The sequence below is a fragment of the Pipra filicauda genome, unplaced genomic scaffold, assembly GCF_003945595.2.
Source record: "Pipra filicauda isolate LSUMZ 115617 unplaced genomic scaffold, ASM394559v2 scaffold291_size933811_pilon, whole genome shotgun sequence".
NCBI lineage: Eukaryota > Metazoa > Chordata > Aves > Passeriformes > Pipridae > Pipra > Pipra filicauda.
Genome location: NW_024104411.1, coordinates 640,395 through 660,478, shown reverse-complemented (window position 1 = coordinate 660,478; position 20,084 = coordinate 640,395). Strand labels below are relative to the sequence as shown.

Genomic DNA, 20,084 nt, shown 5'->3' with positions numbered 1-20,084 from the left:
TCCCTGGATAAACAGATGATGGGAAGCTTTCCCCAGGAGGAGGTGAATAGTCTGGAGTGCACCAAAGGCTGGTGGTGGCTCTGCTAAAGCCCCACACCTCAGGGGTGGGCAGGCATGGGGGCTCTGGGTGCTGCCACCAGCATTATTGTTCCTGTCAGGGGGAAAATAAGCTGTAGTTTGGGGTTAAGACCTTTGACAACAGGCAACTGTCCCCATCTTCAGTTTTCCTGAGAAATGTTTTCTTCCTCTGTCTTTCCCCGGGATTTGTGTACAACTCCATCATCTCTCCTTTCTCTGATGCTTCTTCTCCTGCACAGCTCATGCCAGAAGAACAAGACACCTTGGGAGTTTCTAAGGTCCAAACCATCCACTGTACAAGACTCAATAAACCAGCTGAATAAGGAAATCAGAGGACTAAGGATTCAGTTTCATAAACTTAACCCTCAAATGAGATCAGAAGCTGGTAATTAATAAAGTCAGATTTCAATGCAATGAAAAATCTCCCCTGAGACCCAGCCTGCTGCTGCTCAGTATTGATGGAATTCCTACAGATGTAATTACATTTTCCTTATCTGTGTGATGGAGTCAGTGGGATCCTCCAAGCCACGGTCACGCTCAGCTGAGCTCCTTCATCCAAGCTGGGGCCATGAAGCTGACAGCCCCCATTTCATGGTAGATGGGGCAGGTCAGAGCCAACAGCTCATAGAATTATGGAATCAGAATCTGGTTTGGGTTGGAAGGGACCTTAAAGATCATCCAGTTCCAACCCCTTGCCATGGGAAGGGACACCTTCCACTAGACCAGGACACTCAGAGCCCCATCCAGCCTGGTCTGGAACTCACCCCACACCATCCTGGTGGATATTCCCCAGGCAGGGGCAGTGCTGACACACACTCACCAAAAGATGAAGCAGTTTTCCAGCCAAGTACATTCAAATTAAACCCCAGTGCAGGTGCCAAAGCAAACTGTAGGGTGATTGGCCCTGATCAGCTTTTCATTCCCACCTCCCAGTCACCGCAGGAATGCAGGGAGAAGGGTAAACACCAGCACCAGGGTTGGGCTCATTTTCTGCCCTTTTACAGCTGGGTCCCTGGAGGCAAGTGATTATCTCCAGGAATTTTAATGACAAGGGTGTTGGAAACAGGTGATCTTTAAGGTGCCTTTCATTCTGTGATTCTCTGATTTTCTCTATGGTTAAGCAAAGCAAGAGCAGTGCAAGGCTGAGATGAGGGAAACTCCAAAATATGTGAGCAAATGACCTGTGCACACAGAGAAGTGCTATTAATGACTAACACTGAATAAACATTCAATAGCCAAATCACAATATGGGATTATTTTCACACAGAGCTGAAAAGCCATTAATCTTAATTTCATATTGACTAGAGAGCTTGTGTTTTTATTCCTCATCACTGAATGAATCAGCATGGCATGAGCTTTTTTTTTTTGTAGCACTTGCTGCACATGGCAGACTGAAAACACACAGAGAAATTAATGTTTATAGAGTGGACAGAGCCAGCTCAGGCTTTGCCTGTGCTTCTCTCTGTGGCCAGGAGAAAGGTGATCTGATGCAGCCAAAACCAGACTATGGGAAGGTGCTGATTTTGTTTCCTTGGAAAAAATCAAATTTCCTGCTTGATTTCTGTCAGATTCATCCTTCATCTCAGTATGCTGAAAATCTACTGCTTGGCAGAGCTGGTTCTGCAAGGCTCCAGGCTCCAGCTTATCCTGCCTGGCTTCATGCCCAAAGGGAAGGGAAGCAGTGATGCTCTCCCTGACCACTGCAGGGAGGCAGGAGACTCCATCAGCACCAGAGCTACATCCTCTCACAGCAATAACATATTCCGGATGAAAAACACCCCTTGCTGCAAGAGTGGGCTGGGTTGGTTGCATAGGATATGAGACCTCCCACTAACAGCTGCCTGCATGGGCTCTGCAGGTGGGATTTCCCTCCTGGCACCCATATACTGCAACAGGAGCAAGGATTTGAGAGCAAAGCAGCAGGGAGAAGCAAGGACACGTATACAACATGTAATCCACAAATGATCCAGTCTGCTCATTACTCAGGAAGATCCCAAGTGATGCCACATACCATGGGGAGCTGGTGTTTCCTCCCAGAGGCCCTTCCAGCAGTTTAATCACAGGAGGACCAAATTCCCAAGAATCCTACACATGGCAAGGAGGTTGGAACTAGATGATCTTTGAGGTCCCTTCCAAACTCCCTTTAGGGAGTTTTTGGGCTTCTGAAGCAGAAACCTTGGGTTGGAGGAGGGAAGGCATCAGGTGGGGGAAGGATCTGCCCCAGCACTGCAGGCATCACTCCTTCACTGCAGACAGGCAGGATTTCTCTGCATTAAGGGAGAGACAGCAAAGTCAGTTTACATGGTTGATTAGCATCATCGTTGCCAAGATACAAAACCATGTTGCTCTATGTATTGATTATTTCATTCTGTGATTCAATCTATCCAGGCTCCAGGGTACTGAAAACAGGAACAAAGGGAGTTTGTGAGATGTGGCACCCACCCCAATAGCAGTCCCTTTGCTTAGAAAAATCCCAAAACTCCTTTCAAAATGAGCTGTGACCTTAATACCTTTGTTACCACATGTTTTGAGCAAAAGTGGCATGGATCCCCAGTCTGAACGGGCAAGAAGGCAGGTGCATGGAGTCAGCATGGGTGAAATAGGTGTGCATCAGCTCAGACATGGCAAGGAGGGGCTGCAGACCCTTTAACATCTCATCTCCATCCCAAAAAAACTCGTACCAAAGACCCATTAGCATCACACAGCACATGTTCTACTTTCTTATAGGCTATCTCTGTTCCTCATGTGGTGTCACAGCTCCTGGGTTATGGACTGATGCTACCACCTCAGGTCCACCTTCCTTTCATAGAATTCAGAATCACAGATTGGTTTGAGTGAGAAGGAACCTTAAAGACCATTTCATTCCAACTCCCTGCCCTGGGCATGGACACCTTCCACTAGATCAGGTTCCAGCTTCCCCATATCAAAAGCCTTTCTCCCCACAAAGCTGGGACAGCTTTCCCTCCTACAGTCATTGCTGCAGGATTCTACCCTCTATCCCTCCCACCTCAGCTTTGTGGTTCTCCTCAGAAAAGGAGAAGGTGGGGAAGTAAGATCTGGTCCTTCGGACAGCCCTGGTCAGGGCTTGGGAGGTGAGGATCAAGGATGTGATTTACCAGCTGATTCTGCAAAGTCACAGTGAAGAAGCTCTGCTGCCACAGAGATTCACGTGGAAACACGGCGTGAAACCATGAATGCACAATCAGGGCTGAGGCTCAGGATGTGTCCGAAGGAGATTCTCCTGTTGAGGGAAGGAGAAATTTGCTTATGCATAAATACCCACAAAAATAGCTGAGGGGAAGCACAGGGAAATGAGTGGGAAAGCAAACTGGAGTTTTTTTGGCGGAGCCTGCTTTGCTGCCAGTCTGAGAGATTCTCTTCTGAGCACATAGCAAAGGCTGCACCCGCACCAGCTGCTGCTGGAGATCCTTTTCATTTAAAATAGAGGCTCTAACTATAGAGAGCAGCCACTTGCCCTATAAAGCATTGCAGGGTGAGAACCATCCTTCTCTGGGCACACATTGTCCTACCTGGAATTGATATCCCAAAGTACCCAGAGAGAGATCAGAGCCCAGTGACAGCTCTTTAAAGAGTTAACAAATCTTCCTCTGGGTGGAAAATAAAAAAAAAAAAGGGAAAAAAAAAGAGACATTTACAGTCTAGTTCCTCATGAAAACACCTTGGAAAAACAGACATGGCACCTGCTCAGCATCAGGCAGCATCTTCATCAGGGCAAGTCCTTAGTTGCAGTGCTGGTATTGCAAGAGGCCAACCCAGCTTTGGTCTTTCTCCCACCTGCAAAAGTTGTCTTCAGGCCTGAGGGCCAGGCTTTTTGGGGGCAGAGGCATTCAGAGCAGGGGAAAGGCTTCATGGCTCCTATGGGCAGTGGGCATGAGGAGAGGGATTTCAACTAAATACTCACCCAAACCAACTAACTGCTGTCTGACCTGCAGCTCAGTAAAGGGTAACTCAGCACCTCCCTGGCTAAGCTCTTCCCGTGGCATAAAACCATAAATCATAGAATATCCAGAGTTAGGAGGGACCCACAAGGATTACTGAGTCCAACTCCTGGCCCCGCACAGGATAACTTTGAGAATCCCACATGTGCCTGAGGGTGTTGTCCATCCAAACTTCAGTAAAAGTGTAAATTCTGCTCCTTATTTCTACTGTTAGAAATTGTAATTAATGGGGACGGAAGTTGCTGGCTGAGGGAGAGGAAGGGAAATGTGGCATTTCCAAAGCCAGATTTGCTGCAAACCAAGTAGTTCCTCAGGAGAGAGCTCAGTCACTGGCTCATCCATTCCTCAGCCTTTTCCAGCACTTGACTTCAGCCAGCAGCAGTAGAAAGAACACTTAGTACATTAATAAATCCCATAATACTGAGTAAAGCACTTTGGTTTATGGTTTTGCTATGAGAACTCACCCCTGGACACTTATAATTAACTGAACTAGAAGAGAAATAAAGATTTCCATTTTTGTTCTCACCAATTTTTATTTTTTTTTTGAGAAGAAAATCACCCCTGCTAATAAAAAACCCTCTCCTGATATTTACCTGCTTGGGTAGGAATATTGATCTCAGTGCAGAAAGCGCTTCCCTGATCACACATCTCACTGGCTGATCTTTCTTGGAGAATATGGCCTTGGCTTTATTTTCAGAGCAGCACTGTAATTTATTATTCTCCATGATCATGCCTAACCCCATAACTCCTTGGAATTGTGGAGAAAGTATGTGGGAAGAGCTTGTTTTCATCCTGCATCAGACTTCACCTCTTACAGCAGGCAGCTGCCTGCACACCAGAGCTGCCTGTTGCAAAACCCAGGGACCCTGTGGAGGCTGGCAGGGTGCAGGCAACTCACACTCATCTCCAACCACCAATTTTCCAGCATTTTCACATCCTCTGTTCCTGTGTTAACTACAGACAGAGCTGCCTGTGACACAAAAGTTCCCACTGATCTCACTAAAAAAGGATCAGGCTGAGACATCCCTGACCCACACAGCTAAATCTTCCAGATCATCATTCAGTGCACAAGAGGTTTTATTTTCCTTTATTAAAGCACACAAATAGCCACCTAGGAAATCATCATTTACATTGCAGCAGTTGTAAAATCACACCAACACAACCATTTCCAAAGAGAATTACAGAGCCAGTGCTGCAGCCAACCAGCTGACCACAAGCCTGTAACTCCATAGGCACAGTACAATGAAGTTCTGCTTTCAGGTTTTTGTTGCTCTTCTTATAACAAACTCCACTGAGCATTGAACAGAATGTCTAAACACAGTCACTGCAAGGGCCATGGAAATATCCAAAAGCTTAGTAAACACACATTTATTGGTACTTGATTATGTAAGATCGTTGCAGCATAGTCATTATAACAAAATCCGTATTAAAAAAACGCCAAACACGGGTATATTTTTTTCAGAGGACATAAATCTATTTAAAAACTCAACCAAGAATGGCAAAGGGAGAGTGGCTGTTCCCTAGCCAGCCACTAAGGAATGCTCTCCTGCTCCCTAACAGCAAGAACAGCAGTCGGTTCCCAGCTTCAGGCCCAACCCTAGCCAGACCCCATCAGATCATCTGACAGCTGAGGGGCTGAGCAAACCCAAGGTCACGCACTGCTCAACACTGTTATTGCATCCACAACCACAACATCCCACCAAACTCAGCTTTTCCAAGGGCATGGATGCAGCTTGCCAGCAGCACAGTTCTCAGGGAGTTGTTCTTCCCATGCCTGGGGGCTGTGTGGGATTTCCTGGTGAGTGCTTGGGGATAAACATCCATTGCAAAGTGCTTAAAGTGCCCAGATTTCCTCCTCCCCCCAGATTAGTCAGGGGAAGTGATAATTGCAAAGTTTGCTCTGGTATCCCTCCAGATTCCCAATCAAATGCTAATCACAGCACCAAAATCCTCTCAGCTCGAGCAGTTTACAAGGGATCTGGGTCCTATACATGGGACACTGGAACTTCATCTATATTTTAAGCCCAACCATAAGGGAAACACTCTACATAGAAATATAACATTCAATTCTTTTATACAGCATATGTAAAGAACATGACAGCATTAAAATATTGGCAAATCAATACATTAAAAATACAGAATCTCCTAGACCAGAGCACAAGAAATATATTCACAAGAAATCTGTACAGTCCGGACAGCGCTGCCGGTTCTCAGATTGAAGTTGACCTCCCATTTCCACATGGGGGGCTTTGCTTTGCTTCCCCATCAGCACCACTGGCCACCACTGCCCAGATTTCCCCAGGCTGTTGTGCTACAGGGAGAATACCAGTCTGCTGTCCCCTCCAGCACAGAGAGCACTCGGTGGTTAAACTCTTCGGGGAAGCTTTCATTATTGAATGAAATGACACGACATTTCATTTTCCACAAACCTCTGACCTACTGAGAGAGGAAAAAATCAATCCACAGTTGGCAGGAGGAGTGGTACCTGGGCAGCATTTCCCATGTGCTCTCAGCATCATGGATCTCATTGCAGTCAAAAAAAAAAAAACCAAAACAACAAAACAAACCCCAAAACCCCACCTTTTGTATAGTTTGTGCCCCACTTATCCCATGCTGAGCAGATGGGACTGTTTTAGGTTGCCACATGCTACCAGGAAGGTCCATGTCTTCTGGAGGAGCTGCCATTCTGACTTCTCCAAAATGGTTTTCCCCTATACATAAATACATTTATATATAGGCCACTTCATTCCTTCCTCCTCTCACTGAGGAAGATCCCCAAGGCATGCTTGGCAAGGTGAAATCCTACCATATATCTGTACCTAGAGCACTGCAGACGTGTAGGTATAGACACAATCTGTCCACTGTCACACTGGAAATACAGAGTTTAAAAAAAAAAAGAAAAAGCAGTAGCAGCATGTAAACGAGGAACTGTGTTCATTTCCTCCTCTTCAGAGCCACACTCATCATTTTTTACATTCCCTTCTCACCCCCCTGCTCCCCTCTGAGAGGAGGGTTTTACTGCAGACCCCGTCTGCAGGAGCTGGCGTTGTCCTCTAAGGCAGTTTGAATTTCTCTTTCCGCCAGCTCCCTCCTCTCCCTCCCCGCATCCTTTCCTGCACGATGACTCATCCTGGAGATGATCTTAGGTTTTGTCTGATGGCTCCTGCCCACTTTGGCTGCAGCAAAGTCTAATTTCAGAGTGGTGGCACAGGAATAAAACCCGCACACGAGCGTCTGCTGAGCCACACGAGCTGTTAACATCTCAACTCGAGGAGGCAAAAAGCAATGGAAGAGTTTACATTCTGTCTGTCTCCCAGCAGCAAAAGTGCAAGTCCCAGGAACGATGCCTATTTTAAATCCTTGATTCCTGAACTCTCAATAATGTTGCAAACCCCCAGGGTTTCGCAGGAATCAAAGGGTTGATTTCAAACACGTTCTTTAGTGCAGGATGCACTAGATTTAAAAATGCATCAAATGGGTTCACTTCTTCTGCATGCTCTTGCAGTATCCAGTTTTCCCAACCCCCAGAATTGTTTCTCGCCTCTCAGTTTTGAGGTCCTGCTAAAGAGCTGTTATCTGAGTTAGTTCTGACGTGGGGGTGGTTGGACTCTGCTGGGCGACAGCCACCATGGGAATTTCCATGCCTAGTCAGGCCGGATTGTTAGTCCCCTCCGAGTTCTTGCAGGCATAGGCCACATCCTTGGCGATGCTGCACATCCTGTTGGACATCTGGAGCTCGGTCCTGAAGGCGGTGGGGAAGCAGAACTTCTTGAAGCACGCCTTGAAATTCTCATCCAAGAAGGCGTAGAGCACGGGGTTCAGGCTGCTGTTGGCGTACCCCAGGGCGGTGCAGAAGCAGGAGATGGCCAGCTCGAGCTCACTTTCTGCCTTGGCACCCAAGCACTGGACCAGCACAAAAATCTGGATGGGAGTCCAGCAAACAATGAAGACTGCCACGACCACCAGGACCATTCGGGTGATGCGCCTCAGGTTTCGGTCCTTCTCCTTGGAGCCTGAGAGGACACGGACATTCTTGAGCCGTCTGATCATGAGACTGTAGCAAATGGTGATGATCAACACGGGGATCATAAAGGAGAAGAGAAAGACGCAGATGCCGAACACCGGATCCCAGTAGTCCACTGGCGAAGGGAGTTTAATTAGACAATCAATTTCTGCAAGTGAAAAAAGTGAAAAAAATCAAATGGAAAAGAAGATCAGCAAACACAGAGCAAGCAAAAAGGCATCTGCACACTGAGATTAGTTTAGACTAGTTAGAGAAGTGGTTGGAGTTAATGTTCTTCGAAGTCTTTCCCAACCTTAATGATTCTGTGATTCTATGTTTAATACCGGGAAGGCAGTAGCAGTGATACAGGGAAGCAAGGGCAGAAAGGAGAGAGTTAAGACAACTTTACAGCAGAGCCCTCACCCCGCTGATGAAACTGGCACCCCGAGCCCGTGGGCTCTCCTGGCCATCACCACCTCCCACCCACTGGGTGCAGCTTTACTGACCGTTGTTCTCGTTCTCCGCGGATCCCATCACCATCGCTGGGATGCCGAAGACAGAAGCCAGTGCCCAGATGCAGACATTCACCACCTTGGCCTTGTGGGGAGTGCGGATGTCCAGGGCCTTGATGGGGTGGCAGATGGCGATGTAGCGGTCCACGCTCATCATCGTCAGCGTGAAGGTGCTGGTGAACATGTTGTAGTAGTCGATGGAGATGGCGATCTTGCAGAGGACGTTGCCAAAGGGCCAGAAGCCCAGGAACGTGTCTGTACCCTGGAAGGGTAAGGTCATCAGGCACAGGGTGTCAGCCAGAGCGAGGTTAAAGATGTAAATGTTTGTTGCTGTCTTCATCTTGGTGAATCTGAAATGCAGGAATGAGCAACGGTTAGAGCTCCACCTGATGAGGGGTAAGACATTAAACGCTACTGAAGAGGCCACTCTGCCACTTTAGGATGGAGATGCAGTATTTTTTTATATGAGACTGACCACCCTTCACCTTTCTACCTCCTACAGGTTTATCAACACACAGCTCAACCCAGCTCCTAAAAGATCACATACGGTATCTTCATAATCAGTTCCATGGGCAGGAGAAGTTTATTCCCTCAGACTGCCAGGGAGGACCATGAAAGCCTGAGCCTGTCAACTCACAGTGGTTCTTGAAAAATGACTTCAATAAGGCTAACCTAGGATTTCATCACATATGGCTTCATTATTATAAATGCTGGTGAAAGTTTTACCCAATATGATGATTTGAAAGATCCAGGGCTAAGCTGATAAGCCATTTTGTAAGGGCTCACATTCAAAGGGTGTGGCTAATGTGAGCTGTCAGAACAGGTGGGATGGCCAGCTAAAAACTGGTGAGGAATGAGGTTTGAATCAGAAATCGAAATATCACAATGGATCTTTCTCAAGAAAGAGGTAAAGTCACAAGTCAATTCTACTTCAAAGAATTTTTGTCATTTCGATATTACTTTTATCATATGAACTGGCTGCCCAAAAGAGAGATTCACCTTGCTCTAATGGCAATCATCTCCTTTTCACACATGGGAAACGATGCAGAGCAAACCATAATCACCTACCCATGAGACACGCAGAGTCTGCAGAAATGGAAGCTCAACAGTGACTCTGGGACTGAACCTAACATTTCAGCTCCAGGATGTTCCTCTCATGGGCAAAACAGGAGCTCAAATAGGTATAATTTTAAAACTATAGCTCATCCATCATTTACTATACTAATGGCCTTTGCAGAAACGTGGCCAAAAATGGCAGACAGGGATGTGTGTTATTAACAGAGTGCAAGATCATTTGAGGGTTACACTTCTACTTATAAACTGCCACCCTATTTTCACTCTGTGTTAGAATATTATAGGGTCTGATTTGAACTAAAAAGCTCTTTTTGTCAATTTGATTCAGAACAGCAAGCCCACAACTGCCCTTCTCAGCTCTGTGTCCTCCCCTCAGGGTCTGAACTTCAGTTCTTGAGAGATTATTTGAATGCTTGGCAGAACATTATCAGTGGCACACTCTGAACTCTGCTGAGACACACGGTGACGTGGCCAGGTTTGCAAGAATAGGAGCCAGGGGAGCCACAATCCAGACTATAAAGTCTATCTTTCTACCTGCTTTGGAGCTTTAAGCTGGGCTTGTATTAGAAATCTGAAAGTGGCTTCAGAAAGGAAGACCGAATGTTCCATTTGACCTTCAAAGCCAAGGAAAGCTTTTGGAGGTGAGCACTGATGGAAACACAGTTGGAAACACTGAGGTCCCTACAAAAGCCTGTGTCAGGCTCTTCTTGCCCCAGAAATCACAGGTTCTTAGAAAGGCAGCCCAGATAAACTTATGTAACCAGAACTAGTAGAAGAGAAATGCCAATGCCTTGCCTTTTGTGGTAGGATGAACAAGCAAAACACTTTGCAAATCCAACTCAACAGGCAGCTGCCAGGGCTTTAAGCTTTGGAGTTTCCTAAGCAGGATTACCACAGACTCCAGTGCCCTGAACCCCAGAGCAGCATCTCAGGGTAGGCAAGTTTTCTTTTTGTGTTTGAACACTTGCAGTTGGCCCAAGCATGGCAAAGTACTCAGGGGAATGAGGTAGGTCTGTTAAGTGGGTTCAGTCACCTTCCCCTCTAGGTCAGCAGAGGGGAATTAAAATGAAGAAAATCAAATCACTGTTTTTTATCAGCCCCCATAAAAATAAGTATTGTCAGCTCAGGCTTTAGGAAATGATTCAGTCACCTAAGACTGTGCTAGCAAAGGTCTCCTCGGAGCTGTGGCCTTCTCTGCAAACCACAGACTGGCTGGGCTGGCTCAAGCTTCCCAAAGGTCAAGGTTGTTGCAGTCCATCCTTTCAGGAGGACTGGAGCTGGAGGCAATTCATCAAAATGCCTCTAACACTGACTGCTCTTACTGACGTTATAACTCAAGGGAATAGAAATTTGGAGCAATGATGAGTGACTTGACAGCAAAACAGAAAAAAATTAGAGGTTGTTTGAGTTTGGTTTTCTAATTGACCAGTGGGAGAAACAAGCAGAATTCACCTATTTCCAGCCCCCTTCCAACATCCATGGGGGACAAAGCTGCCTCCCTGAAAACTCCTGTTTCCTCAGCACTGTGAGAATTTTGGGGCATCTCAGCCAGCCCTGAGCTCAGGGTGTGAAGATCACAAACCTTCAGCTCCCTCCCGCACCCCTCCACCCCTACCAGCCCCTCTCTTCCCAGACACTTCTCAGCAAGAATTCAGAGTCCAGCTGCAATTGCTCAGCCTGGCCCTGCAAAATCTGCTCTCTCTCAATGCACAGATCCCTCTCTGCTGCTTCCTTCCTCACCACCTCCTCAAGGTGATGGCAGAGCCACCTTCCCTAGCTCCCTCCAACATGGGGACACGCTGAGGTGACTGGCCCTTACCTCCTTCAACCCATCTTCTAGTGGATTTTAAGCTGATTTTGTGCTCTTGAAAGGTGGGGAAATTAATTTGCACCTAATTAATTACTTCTACTCCACTCTCTCTGCATGCTGAGAGCCAACAGCCATCACCCCAACCAAACAATGTTCCCAAACATTTCCAGAATGTTCAGTACACAAAAAAAATCAATTAATTGCTTCTCTGTGGATTAATCTCTTTTTCTTTTCCTCCAGGAACTGAGAGTGTTCTTTTTCTTAATCTGCACCAAAAAAAAAAAAAAAGACAAATTAAACTCTTGGGCTTTAGGAGGCACCTCAGTTTCCTCCCCCCGTGGTACAGCTCTGCTGCAGATAAGCCTGTGGCCTCCACGGAGGACATTAGTTCCCTGCTGAGCCACTTTCTTCCACTCTGTCATGGAGGTAATTTCCTAATGGAGCATCTCCCACAGAGTGGTTCTTAGCTCTTCATCCAGCTCCACCTTTGTCACAACAGTAATTGCTCTGCAGTCCTGTTCTCTCGGATGCTGAAGCCTAAGAGAAAAAATGCCTGGATATCATCTCAGCACATGTCTTCCCTCTCCTTTTTTGATGAGTGGACCTCAAGCAACAGTACCTGGAACAAAGCTGGACTTCAGCAAAGGGAAGATGCGACCTGGGAGTGAAGATGGGTAGGACACAGCTCTCTGGGCTTTAAGGCCCTGTTTCTCACGAGGATGGATTCTGTCCCTGGCTGAGACTCAGGGGAGCTGCAGACCTGCTTTTCCTACTTTCCCTCTCTTCCACCCAGCCATGGCAAGGCTGCAGGACAGTGAGCCACTCCGGATGCCACAAGGCTAAGAACCAGCTGGCTGCAGCAAAACTGCAACCCAAAATGGGGCAGCAGACACTGGGACAGAGGGACCAGAGCAAAACCTGCAGCCACGGGGAACCCTGAGCATTATCTCCAGGAGCTCTCTGCCTCCTGGAGTCTCTTGATTTTCATATTCATAGCTCCAGCTAATTGGGATGCAGACAGTGCTGTTCACCTTGAGCAGCTCCCTCCATCCCCACCTCACACCCTGGCAACAGTGCCAGCCTTTGCCCTAGTCCCTGAACATGCACCTGGGAGCAAAACAGAGCATAAAAGGCTCAGGGAGAATTTTTACTGAGCTACTCCCACCCTGTGATGGTAGAAATCAGCCCTGGTTCTCTCACATCTCTGCTCCCAGCCTGCTTATAGCCCACAGGTTGTGTGAACCTGCTATTTGATCTGGTACGCACCATCGTGATTTGTGTCCCCCCAGCCACACACCCACACTGTGCTCCCCACATCCCTGCTGCTCTGGTCACCACTTCAGGGCCCCCTCAGCCTCAAACTTCTAACCAGTTCAAGATGATTTATTCTTAATGGTTCAACAGGCCCTGAAAAAATCCAGAGAGTTTGAGAAGGACAAATTTAAATTACTTTGGGCTCTGAGGCCAGACACTACAGCAAAAGCAGCCACCAACACAGCACCTAAAAGCCTATAAATTACGCAGCAGGACAGGGACTGGCTAGCAGGGGTTGGTTAAGGAGTTTGCTGCCAGCCAGGGTGAGCACACACTTTGGGACAGATGATTTTCTTGCCCTTGAATCTCACCACTGTGTCCAGTGACAACTATAAAAAACAAACACTGCCCTCCTCTTCTGGGTGCTCTCTGGGGACCAGTGTGGATGGGGACATCACATGGCCCTGACTGCTGCCATGCCAAGGGAGGAGGCTGGGTGGCTGCAAAAGCCTCAGTAGCTCAGCCAGGGGCTCACAGGGATGCCCCCACATCCCTGAGCAGGTGCTTGGCCACCAGGAATGGTGCTCTGGTGTGAGGAGGGCATTCATCAGCCTCCACCCTGCAGCAAGATGCTCTTGTCCCAGTTCATGGGTCAGATCTGCCTCTGCTGAGTTGCTCGTATCCAACACGCTGCTGGGAATTGCCCAGTCCATGAAAAACACTGGGAACTGAGTCCCACACTAAACATCACAGAATTACTGCTGCACATGGGCAACTCTCTTTCACCCATCTCACCAAAGCCAGGTGAAACAAAGAGCCCTCCTATCTGGAGCCACAGGATCTGTATTAGCAGGGACCAGACATGGTTCCTATGAGTCATGTGGCTGAGCCCAGCTCACCTGGGCTCGTGGGGACCCAGAAATCAGGGATCTGCAGACCTGTCCTGTGCAGCCACTATCACAGCAGGTTCCTCTCCCGCTCACCTCACCATCCTCTCCAGGGTACAGAGCCCTCAGTGTGGCTTTCACTTCTATATAAATTGCAAGAATTGTCTATTTATTTTATATTTGTTTCTAGGAAAAACTAAGCAGGACTCAGATGGCTCCACCATCACACTGGGTCCCCTTCGCATTAAGCTCCATTTCAGCTCTGAGACACTCAGCTGGTCGAGGCTTTTCCCTTAGAAAGCTTTCTATTAAGAAATCAGCATCTCTGCAATGTCATAATTAACTTCATTTTCCCTGTCTCATCACAGCCAGCTGCCCTCACCCCTGTTCTGAGGGACTGTGGCAGTTTTCAAGCAGAATAACAGCTGGCACAGCATCCCCAGGCAGGATCGTGGTGCAGGCACCCCCCCATCACATCCTTCCTCCCTCACCTGGAAGCAGCCTGTCTAGGAGCCTGTCAGCCCTCATCTGTCTGAAATATTGCTTAAAATGCTCTGAAAAGTGCTCTTCAACAGAGAGAGCTGAGCATCCCCAGTACTTTGCTGGGCTCCAACAGAGAGCAACCATAGTAAAGAGTGCCCAAGAAATGAGGCATCATCATTCCCATGGGGGCCTGAGCTGGAGGAAAGGAGTTCTCCAGGCCATCACTGCTGAGCATTGTAGCAGCACGATGGAGCTGGGGACAACAGAGGAGTCCCTAGACCAGAAGCTGCATGTTGTCCCTTCCCTGGCACAGGAGTGGCTGGCAGCAGTTCAGGGTTCTCTGTCACAGCCCTATAACAACACCTGGGTCAGCATCACCTCCGGCCCCGTGAGTCACCCACCCCCAGGGCCACTGAAAGAACAATCCATCCTCCTTCTCCTTTGCTTTCCTTCCTAAAAACAAAGCTCTTGGGCAAGCAGCCTTGCAGAATTCAGTTAATAGCTAAGAAGGATCTCAGCAGCCTTTTTCCCTTCACTCTCCCCCCAAACCCTCTGTTCAGCTCCTGGTTTCACATTCATTAAAAAGAAGAACAGGAAATATATGCAGAAGAGAGCAAACAGCAGAAGGAGGAGGGAGGGGAGGCATCATCCCTGCTGGCAAGGAGCTCCACGATGAACCAGCAGAACAAAGCCACAGATGAGGCAGGTTCCCACAATAGGCCCTTTACTGTCTAGGAAATTGTGCTCCTGACGAGAGCCCTTCTCCATCTTACCCAATTAGTGCTGCTCAGCACTGGAAGGGACTGACAGCCACATGATGACTGTCTCTAAATTAATCATTCCAAATTTTAAATCACTCCAAATATAACAGAGATGTAGGCTGGGTTCTATAACACAGGGGAAAACCTAGAGGAGGCTTTGAATTTCTACTTTCGTGTGAAGTACTGGGAGATTTTAAAACTTTTCCCTCAGTGCTGCAGAAGACTCATTCAAAAGGAACAAAAAATGAGCCTTTCTGATGCCTCCAATTTCCTCGAGTGCAGGTATTAGTCTTCTTATTTCCCAGCTCCCTCAAAAACAGGAAACAATTACTGTTTATGACATTGTACCATTCTTTTTGTGGAAGATAATACACGATTTTCTTATGGGCTGTGTAATATGTTGAAGCCTGGTTATTCTTGCTGAAGCATGGAAAAAAAAAAAACAACCAGCTTTCATAGGCTGCACCATATCTGCAGGTGACAGGGGTGCAGCACAGAGGGTTTGCCAATCATTTTTCCATTAATGGAAGAGGTATATCATTAAGAGTTCCAAAAGCCCATGTTGACTTACCAGCAGCCAATTTTCAACCTACTGAAAAACAGATGCTACTCAAGGCATGAAGCCTCAATGCCCCAATCTGGGGAGGAAAAACCTGTGTTTGAGAAGTTCATCAGCATCTTCCTTGTACGGCCACTGATGTGGCAGCTCTGCATCAATCCACATACATGGCAAGGGTAAGAATCTGGGATACTGAGCTCAGTTTATCCCCACACCTGCTCCTGACCTCAACATACAGAACAAGGAGAGAAAAATCCTGAGCAGAGATAATCAGAAGTTGTAGTTACTCACCAACCTAAGAAGGGTCATTTCCTTGGGTATAACTCAGCTCAATACTGAGCTCCCAGGGGACACAGATGGGGAGAACCAGTGGGAACAGCAGGTTCTCCAGACTCACATTGAAGGGTTTTTGTTTTGTTTTTTTTAAAAAAAAAAAAGGTGAATTTCCCAAAAGGAGTACCCAAATAATCAAAATGTCTGTTGGCACCTTTTTTTTTTTTTTTAATATATAGGGGTTTCTAGATAAAGGGAAATAGAGAAATGGAAAATGGCTGGGGGAGATGGGGGTGGCACCTTTCTTCAGTTTTCAGTTGCTTAAACCAAGTAAAACCAGAGGACACACGAACAAGTTAAGTTCCAGTGGAAATTCCAGTGCTGAAATCCCACTTTCTTTTCCTGAGTGCCATTTATCCAACTGGAAGGTATCAAAGTCAAAAAGATGTGGAACAAAAGCCGCCATTCTGCACGCATGGCAACAGCACAGGTCCACCCTGACCAGGATGCTGTCTTGGGACACTGATGTCATTTGTGATACCCAGTCACAGCCCTGGGCTGGGGCCAGCAGGATCCAGCTGCTCACATCCCACAAGACCTCTGCAGACAGGGAGATTTCTGCCAAGACTTCTTGTTACACACATCTAAGGCTCATGCACGGGGTAAGGACTCCCTTCCTCTGCACACACGCTGGCTGGCATTCCCATGGAGCTGCATCACTGTCAGACAAGGACTTCTAGCTCCCAGAGCCTCACTACTCACCACACTTGGACACACCCACAAACTACTCAAATGACTGCTACTACACTGAACAGGAACACGAGCTCTCCAGACATGTCATTAGTTTACTACAAACCTGCTCTCTGCATCTGCAGCTCACCAGGGCTAATGGGATCCCTTCTCTCTGCCATGAACTCCTCTGCAAAGAGAGCACAGATAGGCAGCCTGATGAACAGTCACCTCACTCTGCCCTTGTAGCAGAGATTTAGCCATCCTTCACCGACCTCTGATACCAGAGACTTGAATTTTGCAGCATCTCCTGCAACCAAGTTGTGTGTATTCAGGGGAAAGATGCTTTGGAAGCACTTGGGCTCCTGGTAGGAGCAAGACAATCTCATCAGTGTCTGAATACCTGCTAAATATTTGCATTTTCTGTTGGAGGATTCAACCTGTCTTTTTTGTGCTGGCAGCATCCACCTGCAGCAGGAATTTGCTCCAAGACATGGATAAAATGGAAGTTCCCTCCCTAACATGAAGGATGCAGAGATCAGAAGGGGGGTGCTGGGATTTAGCACAATCACAGCCCTAATAGCTGCATAAACTTATTCTGTACTTATAAGGGGAACAAGGTTTCTGATTCCCAGAAATAAAGGGGGGTTTGAACCACAACAGTGTCAGACAGGGACACTTAAAATGCCAGCAGTGTGCAGGGAGGCTGGACTGGTTCATGGTCCGTGCTCTGTCCCTCTGCAAAGGTCCCCCCACTCTCCTGACTTCAGCACAAGAAGTCAGAGAAGTTGCCTTCAACTCTGCAGCATCCTGTCACATCTTATTCATGTCTACAGCTTCCAAAGGGTTGAAAGACTTACATTCCTGATTTTTCCCCTGTACAATTAAGGCAGAGCCTCTGCACATGCCATTCCCTTTGCAACAAGGTTCAGCTTTGGAAAGAGCCAGCTCCCAGACGGAACAGCACCTGCAAACACAGCTGGGGTGCCGGACACAGCCCAGGAAGGAGAGGTCCCATTAAGAAGCCAGCACAGCCTGGCAGCAAAACCCTTCCAGCTCATTGCCCTCTTTAGGGACATCCAGCTCGCTCCAAAAAAAAGCACAAAACATTTTTTTTTTTGAGCAGCTCTGCTCTCTCTGTTCCATTCTCTGAGTTAAACTTTAGGAGGCACCAGAGGGCAGCTGAAAACTGGTGGAAACCTTCATCACAGCCTAGGAAGGGTTAAAAAAAAACAAATAAAACCAAAACAATGTAACAAATGCTACATCATTACCACTAAAGCACATCACAAACACCAGGGAAGCACCTGCCTGCTTCACCTGCAGCAGGGATTGAGGGAGGGGAGGTCTGCCCCTCTCCCAGCCTTCCCTGGAGCCTCCCTGCGTGTCCTACCTGACGATCACATACATGACGGAGCAGTTGCCCACCAGCCCCACAATGCACACGATGGAATAGACAACCACGATGGTGATCTTGATGCTGAGCGGCAGGAAGCTGTCCCCCGTGCTGTTGTTAAACCAGTTGCTGGGGAGAAAGCTCAGGTTGAGCATGGAGGAGTCATTCAGCAGCTTTCTCAGGTCAGGGTCTTCAAAAATATGGGCGGGGAAGAGCGGGTCCATCCTGAAGCACCAGCCTGCGCCAAGGACCTGGGGCACCAAGAGACAGTTTTAAGATCTGCTGATCAAACGGGTAGCACGGGACTGTGGCAAAGCGTGTGCGTGAGAAGCGCTGGGGAAGGATGATTTATTACCAGGGAGAAGGATGATTTATTGCCGGGGAACACAGCCCCCCCTCGAGCCTTCCCAGGAGCATTCTGATGGTCTGCAACCCTGAGAGCCCGGCGCATCCCGGGCACACCGGGATCGCGCATATCTCCACACGGCCGGCGCAGGGGACGCGCGGGCTGCGCACGCCATCCCTCCCAAGGGCTGGATTGCTCCCACCTGCCTCTCCCATCCCTGCGGGCCGGTGAGTCCCCACACGCGGCTTTGTGCCCCCAAACCTTCCACTGCCCCCCCGTTGTCCCCCGAGAGCCACCGCAGCCTCCCACTGGGGCTGGGGCACAACCTCCCCCCCCTCCATCCCGGTCCATATCCTAATAAAACGGCAGGAAAAGCACAAAGTTGGAAATAAACCCCAGTTGGCTCCGTACCTGTGGCGGGTCCACTCTAGCGCAGCTCCGGACCAGGCTCCGCTCCCCGCGGCCGCATCCAGCACCCCCGGGCCGGGGGATGAGGGGGGACACGGGACAAAGCCGGGGGCTCCGCAGGTGGAGGAGGGGAAGGGGCTGCTCTCCCAGGCAGGGATGCTGCCAGCGCAGGGGGCTGCACCCCGGATCCCACGTTTTTAAGGAAAAGGGAGGGATGAGAGAGAGGGAGGGAGGGAGGACGGAGGGCGGCTGGGCAGAGCCAGGCTGCCGGGCTGCTCCCACTGCGTAAGAGAAAAGCGGGAGGGGGAAGGAGGAAAAGAAGCGCGGGGAGGGGGAGAAATAATAAATTACCAAACGCGGCAAAGGGAAGGCGAGCCCACACCTGCGAGACACGGGCAGCGTCCTCCCCCCGCCCCGCAGGCGCCGGGAGCTGCGGTGGCCTCCCCGTCCCACCCCCGGCACGGGCAGGGGGGGTTAGCACCCCCCAACCTCCCCAAACCCTTCCTGCAGCAGCCCTCGACCCACAGCCTACCTGGGATGGGCTCCCAGCCGTAGACGCTGGGAAGAAGGGAAGAATCGTGGAAGGGTGCTGAGGAGATAGGGATTAGGGAAGCAGATTCTCCCTCCTCTGCAATTGTGCAACCTGATCGCTGTGCTAGCGCAGGAGCAGCGGAATGGGGAATCTGACCTAGAAATTGGCGAAAAAATACAAGGAGGAATGAGAATTAGGGGGAGAAAATTGTTATTATTTAGTAATCTTTTAGCAGCATTAACTAAAGGTCATTTTTTGCAGCGCAAACCATCCTGCACTTCACATCAGAGTTAGAGTAACACATATATTCCAAGAAGCTGCAGTGGTAAATTCATTACCTCAAGGTGGGGTGAGCCACAAAGACCCCACAGGTACCTGCAGTCCCCAGTCTGGCTGTGAGATATTGACCCTCATAAACTCAGTACCAGAGAGCTGCAGAGTCCCCCAGGTATGCCACCCCTCAGACAGGTTGCACAGAGGCATTTGGGGTCCACCCCTAGTTTAATCCCAGATCAGAGGTGGATTGACTACTGAGAACTAGAGCCTCATGGTCTGGTGCCTCTGGCCATCTACAGTGTTTCTCCAAAGAAGCCATTTCCCAGCAATCTGAGGAGATCTCCCAGTGTTGGGGACATAAGCAGAGACACATCGGTCAGATTCAATCCGGGGCACACTGTTATTGCCCAGGAGATGGAGAAAAGGGACATGAGATCTTGCAGCAAATGCTTTTTCTCTTCCCAAGCCCAACACAGAACTCCTGGGGCCCAGCAGGCAGTCAGGGCTATACCTTTCTGCCCCAGTTCTGCTTCAATGGATGTTTGGGGATATTTAGCACAAAAGCTGCATCTCCTTCACAAGGAACACAATGCCAAGGTATGGTGTTGCATGGTAATTTTCCTGAATGCTTCCACAGGAGCAGATCTCAGCTCTAATGGGGAACAAGGGGAAAAGTACGACCCAGAGATACAGCCCCCCTGTGGAACAGAGCAGTCCTACTGCTTGAAAAAGTGAGGGGTTTGT

General features: G+C 48.6%; 1 protein-coding gene across 1 annotated transcript; it reads right to left on the bottom strand.

Annotated features, from left to right (window-relative positions):
* Positions 1-5,096: 5,096 nt before the first annotated feature.
* Positions 5,097-19,174, bottom strand: OPRL1 (opioid related nociceptin receptor 1). The gene is made up of 5 exons (XM_027710684.2): positions 19,065-19,174; positions 18,536-18,813; positions 17,776-18,029; positions 8,547-8,902; positions 5,097-8,209 (listed from the first exon to the last, which is right to left on the bottom strand). The coding sequence occupies exons 3-5, from the start codon at positions 18,000-18,002 to the stop codon at positions 7,686-7,688; spliced, it is 1,107 nt and encodes a 368-aa protein (XP_027566485.1). The 5' UTR covers positions 18,003-18,029; positions 18,536-18,813; positions 19,065-19,174; the 3' UTR covers positions 5,097-7,685.
* Between the last annotated feature and the right edge of the window lie 910 nt (positions 19,175-20,084).

Excerpts from the sequence above, each read along its gene's own strand:
- OPRL1 (XM_027710684.2), bottom strand. The coding sequence starts at position 18,002 with ATGGACCCGCTCTTCCCCGCCCATATTTTTGAAGACCCTGACCTGAGA. Across the intron at positions 8,903-17,775 it reads GTCATGTATGTGATCGTCAG|ATTCACCAAGATGAAGACAG; the intron begins GTAGGACACGCA and ends CCTGCATTTCAG. Across the intron at positions 8,210-8,546 it reads CGCGGAGAACGAGAACAACG|AAATTGATTGTCTAATTAAA; the intron begins GTCAGTAAAGCT and ends TTTCACTTGCAG.